Source organism: Arachis ipaensis, chromosome B03 (assembly GCF_000816755.2).
Source record: "Arachis ipaensis cultivar K30076 chromosome B03, Araip1.1, whole genome shotgun sequence".
NCBI classification, from domain to species: domain Eukaryota; kingdom Viridiplantae; phylum Streptophyta; class Magnoliopsida; order Fabales; family Fabaceae; genus Arachis; species Arachis ipaensis.
Genome location: NC_029787.2, coordinates 132153612 through 132166559, shown reverse-complemented (window position 1 = coordinate 132166559; position 12948 = coordinate 132153612). Strand labels below are relative to the sequence as shown.

At 36.1% G+C, this 12948-nt stretch overlaps 3 protein-coding genes across 7 annotated transcripts in view; 1 reads left to right on the top strand and 2 right to left on the bottom strand.

Annotated features, from left to right (window-relative positions):
- On the top strand, window positions 2504-5096 carry LOC107631474 (transcription factor bHLH91). 2 transcript variants are annotated; one of them, XM_016334931.2, is made up of 4 exons: window positions 2504-2748; window positions 3031-4066; window positions 4139-4534; window positions 4639-5096. In XM_016334931.2, the coding sequence occupies exons 2-4, from the start codon at window positions 3041-3043 to the stop codon at window positions 4741-4743; spliced, it is 1527 nt and encodes a 508-aa protein (XP_016190417.1). In that variant the 5' UTR covers window positions 2504-2748; window positions 3031-3040; the 3' UTR covers window positions 4744-5096. The 2 variants fall into 2 exon arrangements, with proteins under 2 accessions (XP_016190417.1, XP_020975605.1); XM_021119946.1 differs by lacking the exon at window positions 2504-2748 and having other exon boundaries at window positions 2785-4066.
- On the bottom strand, window positions 5345-8608 carry LOC107631475 (phosphatidate cytidylyltransferase, mitochondrial). 3 transcript variants are annotated; one of them, XM_016334932.2, is made up of 10 exons: window positions 8347-8608; window positions 8120-8176; window positions 7891-7953; window positions 7681-7747; window positions 7529-7623; window positions 7136-7240; window positions 6984-7061; window positions 6276-6404; window positions 6081-6180; window positions 5345-5845 (listed from the first exon to the last, which is right to left on the bottom strand). In XM_016334932.2, exons 1-10 carry the CDS (start codon window positions 8461-8463, stop codon window positions 5655-5657), a joined length of 1002 nt encoding a protein of 333 aa, XP_016190418.1. In that variant the 5' UTR covers window positions 8464-8608; the 3' UTR covers window positions 5345-5654. The 3 variants fall into 3 exon arrangements, with proteins under 3 accessions (XP_016190418.1, XP_020975607.1, XP_020975606.1); XM_021119948.1 differs by having other exon boundaries at window positions 7529-7637; window positions 7682-7747; XM_021119947.1 differs by lacking the exons at window positions 7891-7953; window positions 8120-8176; window positions 8347-8608 and having other exon boundaries at window positions 7529-7637; window positions 7682-7763.
- LOC107631473 (DNA polymerase eta) overlaps window positions 9577-12948 on the bottom strand; it is a 5161-nt gene continuing 1789 nt past the window's right edge. Inside the window, exons 8-16 of one of the 2 annotated variants that reach the window (XM_016334930.2) lie at window positions 12643-12766; window positions 12337-12450; window positions 11959-12174; window positions 11601-11709; window positions 11409-11509; window positions 10869-10938; window positions 10649-10776; window positions 10158-10266; window positions 9577-10083 (exon numbers count right to left, since the gene is read on the bottom strand). In XM_016334930.2, coding sequence (XP_016190416.1) covers window positions 9785-10083; window positions 10158-10266; window positions 10649-10776; window positions 10869-10938; window positions 11409-11509; window positions 11601-11709; window positions 11959-12174; window positions 12337-12450; window positions 12643-12766 — 1270 coding nt within the window. In that variant the 3' untranslated portion in view covers window positions 9577-9784. The remainder of the gene's footprint in view (window positions 10084-10157; window positions 10267-10648; window positions 10777-10868; window positions 10939-11408; window positions 11510-11600; window positions 11710-11958; window positions 12175-12336; window positions 12451-12642; window positions 12767-12948) is intronic. The other variant, XM_021119945.1, reaches the window with a different exon arrangement.

Below are 12948 nucleotides of genomic sequence, written 5' to 3'. Positions count from 1 at the left end.
ACTTATGAATTTTTTATTTACAAAAATATACAATTTTTAGTATATTTATGCATTTTCATAAACCTTACACATCCCGGGTACAGAGCCATCAAAATCATAAAAATCACAACTCGAATACTCTGTATCCGAAATACATAAATACATTAGCACTCTCAGGTAAAATTAAGTTCCAATACACTTAAACCTGTTTTACCCTTTGCTGACTTAGGCATCGGAGTGTCTTGCAGGTACCACCCCCCATCTTCTCAAACACACAACTCGGACGACGGTTCCCTGACGTAGGACAAGTCGGAAACTACCTTCCTTGAACACTTGGGCCTCACAAACAGCCCAATCATCCGGTTTTAGACAAGCCCCATAACACATTAAATTCTTTCAAGTTTTAGATAACAAGTATAAAAGTTAATTTTTTTTATTCATACAACAGACTTAACACCAAATCAAATATTTACGAACAAAAAAACTTATATTATATATTTTTTGTACCATGACATGCACCATTAGTGATACTGATGAAGTAAACTTAATTTAATTTGTTTGTGTTATTGAGCAGCCATGATTTGAAGGTTTTTTAGTGATACAAGTGTTGATTGTTTTTTAGTGGAAGGTGTGGTGGGTGAGGAGGCTAGCTGCCAACTACAGCAGCCTGCCAGCCTATGTATTCTTTCAGAGACAATCCAGAATACTACGTTTGCAAGTGAAATCATCACACTCAGACAAACATGTTTGAATTGTGATCAAGTTTTCAGATGTGACAGCTTTGCGCTGGATCTATATCCTTTTTGTCCTTTTCTTCAGGGATGATATGCACGTTTGCTATATATCATGCTCAAGGACAATTAGGATTATTTATAATTAATATTCTTTCATGCAAAGTCCAATTTTTGTTGACAAAACTGAAGCATTCATTTGCTATGCAGCTTCTATATTGTCACTAAATTATTTATGATATGTATAGAGATAATATTATAGCAGATATATTGCCTTCTTTTGCATTTAGTTGCAAATGCTAATATCTTATATAATTACAATATGTACTTAGCCACTCATTTGTAACAAACTGATGGAACTTTCATGTGTATACGTACCAAGCTTGAAAATCAATGGAACTTTTACTTATGTTTCCATAAAATAACTATATCTTGTATTAGCTTTAATTTTCAGTGAATTCATCATGATCAAATTAAAGCCTAAGGACTGTATACAAATTGTTTGGATTTTCAATGAAGAAGTTAGACCTGAAGAGAATATTAGGGTAAGGTATTAAAAGGAAATAAAAAAGTAGTATGAGAAAACAAATTAGTAGGAAAGAGAGAAGGCAAAAGGATTGCAGTCAGTTAGTTTAACCTAACAATGTGCATGGATTGGAGTGGGATTTCTTGCCACTCTGGGGGGACCACAACATTTTTATATTCCAAACGAACGCGCTTTCTTCTACAATCACCTTTTGTGTGAACCATTTTATTCTTCTTTCTTTCTTTCTTGCATCTTCTCCTCTTCTTTCACATAATCACCCCATAACTTTATTTTAATTTTCTCTTTAAAATATCAATGGTGAACATAAACTATACAACATAAATGGTTAACATATATATTCTGAGTAACTATCAACAAGACTTGCATAAAGAGCTCAATTTTAAGGAATGACTCAGCTCAACAACAGGGAAAACAAATGGTAAATAGGAAAAATGAAAATGCTAACGGTTCCGCTACGTTACCAACAGCATATCTGCCAATTTCAGCCAACTCTTATTTATAATTGTGTTTCATGGAAGTGTGTTCGTGGATGTGTCTAATAAAAATGTCTTTTTTATAGCTGTGTTTAATAGAAGTGTCTTTATAGATATATTTTTTGGATGTGTCTCTTTATATATGTATTTAAAATATATTAATTATTAGACACATCCACGAACACACTTTCATGAAATACAATTATAAATAAGAGTTGGCAGAAGTTGGCAGATAATATATTGGTAGCCTATACTTTTCCAAATGCTAATGATGATATATTAATATCCATCTTTTTATGTGAGTAATAGAAAAATGCATTTACAAATTTTTTTGTTAATACATTATAGTTGAGAGATGGGAGACAGGAAAATGTATCTTTAAGACATGATTCTACATAGAGTAGTTCATGTCCAATGTACTTAGAATATAATTCAAAAGAGGCGGTTGCAAATCTAAAGAGAGAGAACTATTTAGCTATAACTTTGGATTTCCATTTGAAATTAAACTCCCAAACTATAATTTAGATTTTCATATTTTCATCTAAGTGTATAAATTATTAGAAATACTAGCTACATAATCAAATGATGTAATTACGTCTTGTTATATATTATTCATATCTCCGGATCAGTGATGAACAATTCAAACCAAAAAAGAAAAAATCTAAATAAATAAAGTTCCGTTTTTGCTTTAGCAAAAATCATGTATAGTTTATAGTATGCACGTGTTATGTATCTAATGGATTGCATGCAGTATTCACAGAATCATAGTACATAAGATTTGTGATAAATATGAGCATGTACGTGGACCCCTTGGTGAGGGACAGTGACTAGGTAGTAGCTTGTAACTGAACCACCTATTTTTCTCCTAATTCCTATGCCAAAAAGATTAAATTATACTTTCTGGGATATTTGCCTTTTTTAGTACCACAATCCTTCCTACCTCCCTCCCTATACCTTGTCCACCTGAAACAACTCATCTGCAATATTATCTTGGTTATTTTACCTTCTACTACTGTAGGTAAGTACTTGTTTAAAATTAACAATTTTCTTATTTCATGGCTTCAACCTCTTAGTTGGTGCTAGAACTACCTTAAGCAAAACAAGAATCAAATGATCAAATCCGAAACATTTAACAAAGGGGTGCTTTCTAGTTGTTGATTTGTGGTGTTTTATCTTCTTTTTCTATTTTCTTGGCTTGTGGGGCATTTTCCTTTGTGATATTTCTCAATTCACTCACATGGTGTGTTATGTTTCTTTAGTTGTAATATACAATTTTGTTGATGTGTGTCAACTACTGCAGACAAAAACCAATGAGTTGTGGAGACAGGCCAAATATGCATGAGCAACCTGGTTGCTTTGATCCCAACACAATGGCAGAAGGTGTCAGTACTCCAAAACTAAAAGATACCTTTCCTCAAACACTCTCAGACCCATCATCATCACCATCACCACTTATTGTTGTAGGCAACACTACAAACAGCAACAATAACCTTGAAGAGAATATCAGACTTTCTATGGAGGAGTTATCCTATCACCACCAGCAAGAAGATGTCTCCAACTATGTAAATGGAGTCACTGCCACAACCATAGATATCCCACATCCACAGCATCTTGGTTTGAATATGGGTAACTCCTACAACAACAATATCAACATGGATTCCCATTTGGTTCAGCATGAAATTGATATCCTTCCCTATCAGCAACCCACTTGGGATCCCAATGTTCAGGAAATGCAAGATATGGGTTATACTAATCACTCAGAACACCAACCACATGATCAGCAATTTCAGCAAACTGAGGCACAGAACTGCAGCCAAAGTTACAATCCCTCCTCCATTTTGGACCCGCCTTACCCTTCACAAGATCTCCTAAACCTTCTTCACTTGCCAAGATGCTCAACTTCGTCTTTGCTTGCCAACCCTGCTATCTGCATCGCAAACAAGACACAGAATTTTCAGAATCCGATGGGATTTCTTGGGGACCTTCCAATAGGATCAGACAACACAAGTGCATCCTCAGTATTGTATGATCCTCTACTCCATTTGAACCTGCCTCCACAGCCTCCAGCCCTCAGAGAGCTGTTTCAGTCTCTTCCCCGTGGCTACAGCTTGCCAACAAACTCAAGAAGTGGTTCTCTTTTCGGTGGAGGGGATGAGATTGAAGGAGATGGAAGCCAACTTGACATGGGAGTGCTCGACTTCAACAGGGTCACGGCTTCCGTGGGCAAAGGAAGGGAAGGAAAAGGCACCAAACACTTTGCAACTGAGAAACAAAGAAGAGAGCAACTGAATGGCAAATACAAAATCCTGAGGAGTCTTATCCCAAGCCCCACAAAGGTATACAGCACTTATAAACTTGTTTACCAATTTTTACAAATCAAACTAATAGGTTGAGTCTGCTATTAACAGATGGATAGAGCTTCTGTGGTGGGTGATGCCATTGAATATATAAGGGAGCTGCTCAGAACGGTCAATGAGCTCAAATTACTGGTAGAGAAGAAAAGATATGGAAGGGAGAGATGCAAAAGGCAGAAAGCGGAAGATGATGCTGCAGAGAGCTGCAACATAAAGCCTTTCAGCGATCCAGATGGATGCATAAGGACCTCATGGCTTCAAAGGAAATCAAAAGATAGTGAGGTTGATGTGCGAATTGTTGATGATGATGTTACAATCAAACTCTTCCAGAGGAAGAAGATTAACTGTCTGCTTTCAGTCGCCAAGGTTCTGGATGAACTTCAGTTGGAACTTCACCATGTTGCAGGTGGACATGTTGGCGAATATTGCAGTTTCTTGTTCAATAGCAAGGTTGGTATTTCTTTTTGACATGAAACTAACAAGGGCAATCATAAATCTTTTGAATCACATTGTTATGCTTCTGTATTTAACTATGGCCTGTTTCACTGAGGCAGATAATAGAAGGTTCTTCAGTCTATGCCAGTGCTATAGCCAACAGGGTGATCGATGTTATGGACACTCAGTATGCAGCAGCAGTTCCACATACAAGTAGCTATTAGGTTAAGGGGATAACAGTTTCAAGTTCAGGCACCAAAGTTCAAGTAGTTACATGTACGAAACAATTACATATAATAATACAATAACAGTAATAAAGTTTCCCGAGAGGACGCTCAGGAGATAGTGAAATTTACATGTTCAATAGCTTCTGTTTTACTAGTCTATAATATGATTTCTTCAACACTAATAAAGTAATTAGTAACAGAATCATTGTTTAGGATTTTCTTCTTTCTCTAATTGATATTTTAGTTTAGCAGGCAATATATAACTGAAGTAGTGAAGAGGACACGTATGCATTATCTTGTCTCCACCGGTTAGTTGAGCCACACTTCATTTTTTCTTGTTTTGGCAAGTAACTACTTCCTTCATTGCCTTGTAGCTACGACTTTTGTCGTTTCCATTGCTTAGAGAATTCCCCTTACTTCCTAGAGAAGGGACTTATCACGTATCCTTGTACTTTCTGTTCCTGAAGTTAATATTGCTGTAATTTCATTATTATTTTTTTTTATATGGATTCTGTTCACAAAACTAGACCTTTCAGAAAAGATTGCACTTCACAATGAAAACTTTTAACCACAAATTGGAGAACAGAAGAGACAAATGGGTTTGCAAATGCGAATTTAAACATGCTATTGCTATTTGCACTGATTATATTCCCTTTGCCCAACATCTCTTCTCAATATTCAATCTCCTCAAGGGCACACTTAGATCAGTCAAAAGTGCCGCTAGATTTAACAACAGAATGTATTAGTAAATCAAACTATACTCCTCTATCTGTTATTTGGTTAATAACCTCCATGATAACATGACAAAATAAGTGGGTGAAAAGGGAAGTCAGGAAATGTAACAAGATTAGTCTCTCTATAATTCCCATGCAAAAGAAGTCTATGATTTTTCCATAATACAGCAAAAATCATATCCATGACTTCCATGCTTTATTAACTTTCTTAGCAAGGTACTTGGTAGCATTTACCCCTCCAACAGCCAGCAAGCCGGAAATTGCCTGTCTTGCACTTGAAACCATAACTTTTCGCCTGAGAATTCTCTCCAGGCAATTCGCAGCCTGTTCTCTTGAGCTGATAGCAATGTCATTTACGATTTTTCCTGAAATCATAACCCTATTTTCTCAATACGACATACATACATCTATGTTTAGATGCAATTTCACCGCCAAATGACTTGAAAGGAATTAACAAAATTGACCAATCTTAGTTCATCAATAATTCCATTTATTTTGTACTTCCTATGACTCAGTCCTATCCCCCCGATTTGGACTAAAGAATATTTGGAACTGAATCAATATTTCAAAAACAATACATTATCATGGTATAATGTTTACCTGTTCCACCCAATTTCTTCTCTTGCTTCATATTGATACTACTTCTGATTGGTCGAGGAAGTGCAGAAACTAAAGAGTGAACAACTGATAAGTCACGATCCTGTTTTAAAAAGTAAAAGAAGTTTCTTTGTTGACCCCGGAAATGCAAAATTATATCTGATAATCTCTACCAATAAAAGATACCAAAATATAGACCTGAGAGACAACTGTTTGGTGATTGGCAGTGGATGAAAGTCTCAATAACTTCTTAGCTTCACATTCTTCAAGAAATGGCTGATACATAGAGTGGAATAGATCAAATTGACCAGCTACAATCTTCTTCACCTAGACAGATTGTGAATGGAAGAGCCTCAGTGAAAACACAAGACAAAAAGAATCCATATATGATTGATCTGGTTCCATTCACGGAAAAGATGAGATAATTACATACATGAAACAAATCAAGGAAGAAAGTACAGATATGCAGCATATTTACAGGAGTTCAAATCTTTATTGTAAGAATAATCTCAATAAAAATTACTCATGCATAACAAAAAAGGTAGCAATATTGAAAGAATAAGCCAAATTCTGAGTAAATTGACATACTCGTGTAGATACAGACTTCTCATATGAGAAGATATCTCATGAGCATGAAACATATAAATATATTGAAAGATGATTAACATTTTCAAACCAACCCAATTTTATGCATTGCAGAAAAAATAAGGTCACACATATATGAAAAACAATATAAACTTTGGCATATAGACCTCAGATGGGAATAACATTTTGAAAGAGAATAACATTTTGAAACCAAGAGTCCTGGGAAGGTATGTGGTGATCATGAAAAATTAATAGCATCGAAAGAGAAATAACATTTGGAAACCACAAGTCCACCGCCTCATAGTAGCAATGAAGGTCTACCTTGTTTTTATCCTCTGCAAATAACATTCGTAGGTCACCCATATATGAGAGGCTACACACTTTGGCATATAGATCTGCCTGCAATGGTATGATTTTATTGTTACAGTTATTCCAATTCCCAAAGCAACTGATTTACTAAGAAAGAAGTCAACCTCAGAGAACTCTGATGGAAGAAGGAGAAGAGCAGTTGATAATGCAGCTCTCAAGTTAACAGCATTGCAGCTGTTGATATCCAAATTATCAACAACAATATGAACCTGCATGAAATGGACCCAAAATCAATGTATCGGGAAAATTAAGAATTGAAAAAGTATATACATGCTATCTAAGCCATATACAGTAAGGAGACACGAACAGTGAGGTTACACAAGAATCCCTAAGAAGCTAGCATCATTCATCACCTTTTAAAAAAAATTAAAAATTACATCCTTTCTTCATTAATCTCATCTTTTCTCCCTATATTGGTTATACATTAGCGATCCAAAACCACTAATTAAGAATAAAATGATTTCACAGCATGAAGATTAAACGGAATAATAACATACTGGTTTCTGTAAACGGCCACACAAGTAGAATTTATCCCATTGCAGTACATCATTAATTAGGTCAAACATTCGAACAACTCCATACTTGTACATCTGCATAGATAAACTTATAGATGAAGGGACTCATCAGAAAATAATGTCAATTCAACAATTTCCATTCCAAGTAACAAAAGGGTTGAAATGTACTCCCACACCAACTCTATCTGCAACATTTGTAATCTTACACATTGCATAAACAATAGCATCAGATGTCATCATTTACAACCCAAGTGAGTGATGGGAAACCCCAAAGACAAAATTTCCGAAGGTATTTACACACACACACACACACACACAGAGAGAGAGAGAGAGATGGCAAGTACCAGCTTCCCTCCACCAAGGTGCACCATCCATGATGCATAATGATTCTTGTTCAATCTCAGATTCTAGGTTGCAGCCATTGCATCAGAATTAAAAGAAAAAAGATTCAACAATGAGTAAGAAAAATCAGAAGAAGAAAAGAAAAAAGATTTCGCAGTGAGGCAATCAGATTGCATGCAACTCACAGTAACACAACTATACAAGTGCATTGCTTGGTGAATAAGTCAATACCTCAGAATGCCACTGCTTGGGATCAGACACGCCAAGAATAAAATCTGTCATGGTCGTCTAAAAAAAACCAAAAAAAAAGAAAAACAAAAAAAGAGCAACTGGTGGGAACTTATTTATTTATTTTCTTTTATTAAAGAAAGAAAAGAAAAAGAAAAAAACAGATAGCCATAGTTGAGAAGAGAAGCAATAGGCCAATATGAGTGATGAAGTGTCAAGAAAGAAGAGACCTTATCGTGGTTGTTGGGATGAAGAGATGATCCATAGACGCAGGCAAATTCAACAGGTGGAAGAACCTCAAGAAAACCTTGAAATGGTGATTTGCTTGCATTCCCCATGGTCTTCATAGCCCAAAGCTTTCAGAGCTCACAAGAAGTGTAAGTTCAATTCCAAACCAACTTCAGTTGATCAAAGTGACTAGAAACCCTTTCCTCTTCGTCTCTATCTGGGCGTGTGGCCCTCTACTCTGATAAAACAAATAAATAAACAAAAGAACAGTGGAAGAGAGAGAATGCAGAATGGAGAGTGTGAGAGAAATTGGAGGGAGCGAGATAGCGGCATTGATGGCATGTCAAGGACAAACTGGGTCAAAGGCATGGAATTGAATTGACTGTGCCTTTGTGAGGTTGAATAAAACAGCTCTTTATGAGGCATTTCTTCGAACAGTTTGAGTGCAAGCACTGTGTCGTAAGTAGTTACCAACGACTACTACTTATAAACGCCCCATTGGCGGTGATATATTCATTTTCCGAAAAATTAACAACAGCGGCTTTAAAATTTACTAATTTCTGCGTATAACCCACGACGGCGTAAAAGTTACGAAAAGCGTAAAATCAACGGTCTAAGCCGCCTCGTGAAACCTATAAATAATTAAATACACACTGCAACACTTCGGATTAAAGGGCTTCATTCTGTCAAGTGTTAAGAACTTAAGATAGTGAGTGACACTGAACAGAACCAGAGCAATGATGGCAATAGCTTTTCGTGTCTTTAACATTTTGGGTAAGGGGATGGAGAAACCAAAATCAACAGTGAGTTGCTGAACGAAGGTTCAGTGTAATGCAAGAAGCTCAACAATGCCGTTTGTTTCTGTCTAACATCCAATTCCTTGTCATCAAACATCTGATTCTACAATGCGATCATTTTGAAGCATCGGATTCAAACATTGCTTCAAGGTTCAAGAAAAGACTTGTGATTGAAGGAACCTCTCGAGGTCAAGGGTGCTGTTGTTGAAGTGAGTTTCGTCACGTGAAATCAAGAACGTTGACTCGTGCAATCTTAAAGGTTAAAGCCTAACTCATCCACGTTTATGGCATAACAGTGTTATCATTAGTTATCTGCAGAACCCACCATACAAGACACAAGAAGCCATTCTCAATTCTTCAAGATAATGTTTTCAAAAAATGAAGTAAAGCTACGCCTGATTTCCACGGAATTCAATGTTAAAACCAAAAGTAAGGTGCTAGAAACCGACATTTGATATTTTACATTTTTTCATTATTTAGATAATACATTCTTTAGAAGATAACATTATGTCGAATATGCATTTACAAGAAGCATCATATAATCAACTTTCTGCCTCATGTTGAATCCATGAAATCGCCGTCAATCACAAAGCAACTGCATATTTCTAAAATATTTACACTATGCACAGCAGACCAAATCATTTCATCTACTTTTGTCTGGTAAGAAATAGTGAGTAATACTGGAACCTCTTTTACTGTTAGGTACATTAGGCCGCTTGTGAGGTCGAAGCCAGGCTTGAAACTCTTGCTGGATTTCTGGTGGTAATTCTTCAATGACAGAGTGGTCAATCTCATCAATGTTATAGTCCCAAGCTTGTCGCCGTTGTGACATATTAGGCACACTACATTCCCCAACGTTACTATCAATCTCTTCACGACATCTCTCAGCTGGCTGCTCAATTTGATTGCATGTTGAATAGCTATCCATGGTAGACGGAAGTCCTGTGTAATGTTTGTGATTAGGAACAAGAAATTGCAACAGGACTGGAAAAAAATGGAAATGGATTACAAATTACCAAAGGATGATGCTGTTTTAACATCATGGGCATTTGTCACATTCTTATGCTCCAACGAAGACTGGGAATTTTGGTAATTATTGAAGAAATCCATAATTGAATAATTCCCCTACCATGAAAAGATAAGTAAATAACTATTCACTTGTATTATAAAAAAGCTCTACGTTCACTACTGAAATGCATATCTACAAAAGTTTTTATCTCTCATTTAAATTACAACCTACAAGTTGAATGTGTTATTAACTTCTATTCTTTTCATCTCTGAGGCTTCAAAGGTAAAATTATGAACCAGGATAGCCAGATGAGGTCATTATTGGAGTGCAGAACATTACTCATCCTAGATCCCAGCTTTGCAGGATTATGACTGATTTGGAGGTTTAGTTCTTATTTGTTTATTCTTTTTGGTGCTGTGATTTGAAGGTTGTTCACAATTGAATTTCCTCATTCTCAAACCAGATAAACAACAATTAAGATGGTGTGGCAAAGCATACCTTAAGGTTATTTCCCGCAGTCTTTTTCTTCTCAACTGCTTTCAAACTGGGTGTACTAGAAAGAGGCCTATGATCTTTTGCAGGTAAATCTCTATATGGTTCACTCTTTGTTGTTCTGTGTTCACTTCCTGAATAAAAAACTTACCCCAATTATTATCTCTGAAGAAAAATAATAGAGAAAATAGGAAAATAACATGCTGAAACCAGTATGCTACAGTACCTGCAGGTGACTCAAGGGAGGATTCTTTGAGCGAGCTATCTACTTTCCTGGATAAATTACACAATGGATCCTGCATGAAGGAAGATTGATTACAGGGCCTGCTTTTCCGCTCAAAAGCATTTGAAGTAGAGAACAAAAGCCATGGACATAAACATGATCACTAATGCACATAAAGGTAGAATACTACCAAGTACCTACTGTAACACTTGCAAAGAATACCTAACTTTTTCACAAACTCGACAAGCTTCTCTAACAAATTGAGGTCTAAGCTCTCACTTTAAGAGCTGTTGGCAGGTCAGTAATCTATCTTCCACACATTATAAATGCATATCATGCTTAATAGAACAAACAGTAAGAGATCCTTTCTACCATGTTTGTCTATGAAATCCATCATAGGTGGTGTTACACAATACCATCTTTTTTTTTGGACAGGATGGTGCCAACTTAATGCATAAACATAGCATTACTAGGTTACTCCATTAAGGAAACTGACTAAAATGAGAACTAAACAAGATTATGATGTATGCTTGTTTGACAAACCTGTTCATGCAAACAAGCCTCTGAATTCTTAATTTCCGTATCTCCTTCAGGATAATTTTGCTGTAATTCATAGGAAATTAATCCTGAACAATTTTCACTACCTGCTAAGCATATAACACCCATCAAATTAGAGTAGAATCAATGTAGGAGAACAAATAATTCATAATTAATACAACTGGGATGATGGAAAACCTGACGGAGATGATGGTACAGCTTCATCAAATGCATTGCCTAGTGGTTGATTAAATGATGAGCTAGATGGAACTTGCCCACCAAAATATTTTACAATGGAATGTGTCCCCTGGAAACATACAGTTTTGATAAAAATTTCAATACCACTGTGACAGAAACAGCTATCACTTGCTAAGGAGTTACGATCAGCGAAAAGAAAAAGTTTTAAAGGGTAAGCTGGCAAGTATGCACCAAAACACTGAACATATAGCTTATTGATCAGATATATCAATGCTGTAATAAGCATTTCAAAACCTTATGATGTGCTCACTGTTCTAAGGTTGAGAGAAAATTTGTAACTGAAGCAGTTCAAACTTACAGATGGTATGGGGACTATCTTACTAGCAGAAACAGACAGTGATGTAACTCCCCAGTTGTTATTTTCATTCCCATGAGTCTTAGAGTTGCAAAAGCCCAAAAATTCACGTAATGCAGCTTGAAACAGAGTGAGGGCATCTTCTTGAATCTTTGTAGTTCCGTATCTTAAAGGACAAGATTTAGAAGGGAACTTTCTAAGTGAATCTGATTCTCCTTTCTGAAAGAAACATTAAAATAAGACAAATAGATTGATATAAAACTACTGATGAATACAGAAGATGACGAAGACAGAAGTAAATTATCAAAGATTAAAATAAATAAATAAATCATCCTTGTAGTTGTAAAGGAGAACTATGCCCAAATCAAACACATGACAAACCTTATATGCTCTAGCATGCAGTGTTAGTGTGTGCGCAATCCGTTTGTTTTGGTTCAGGTCAGACTGAAGACGTTCACTTAGCTCTTCGCACAATTCATTAAGCCAGTGCTGAACCTGAAGAGGTGCAATTAGAAATAACCAAATATGGAAGAAATTATATATCACGTTTGTGTGAGTTCTATCCAGAACAGACTCAACAAAGAAGATACTATGGAAGCAAGAAAAATATCCAATCAAAGAAGAATACAGTCAGTAGTATCCACCAAATAAAAATACAGTTTTCATCTGCTCAGAGGGAATTCTTACAGAGGCAAGTGTCTTCAAAGCTTGAGGCCCAGGAAATGTTTTGCCAGAACCATGGCTCTTGGGAAGTAGTCGCCCCTCAACTTCTTCGCCATTTATTCCTCTTGCAATATTCCACAACCAGGTACTGCAACGCTGTAAAAGCTAGAATCAGGATAGTATATCAACTATTACTATTCACAAGAAAGCAAGAAAGGCATTTGGATTGAAATAACAGTCGCTCAATCTAATGCAAAACAGTGGCACAAAAATTGCTGTTAAAGGATGAAATCATAAAAATTAAATCAGCAAATGATGGTGTTTCTGTGT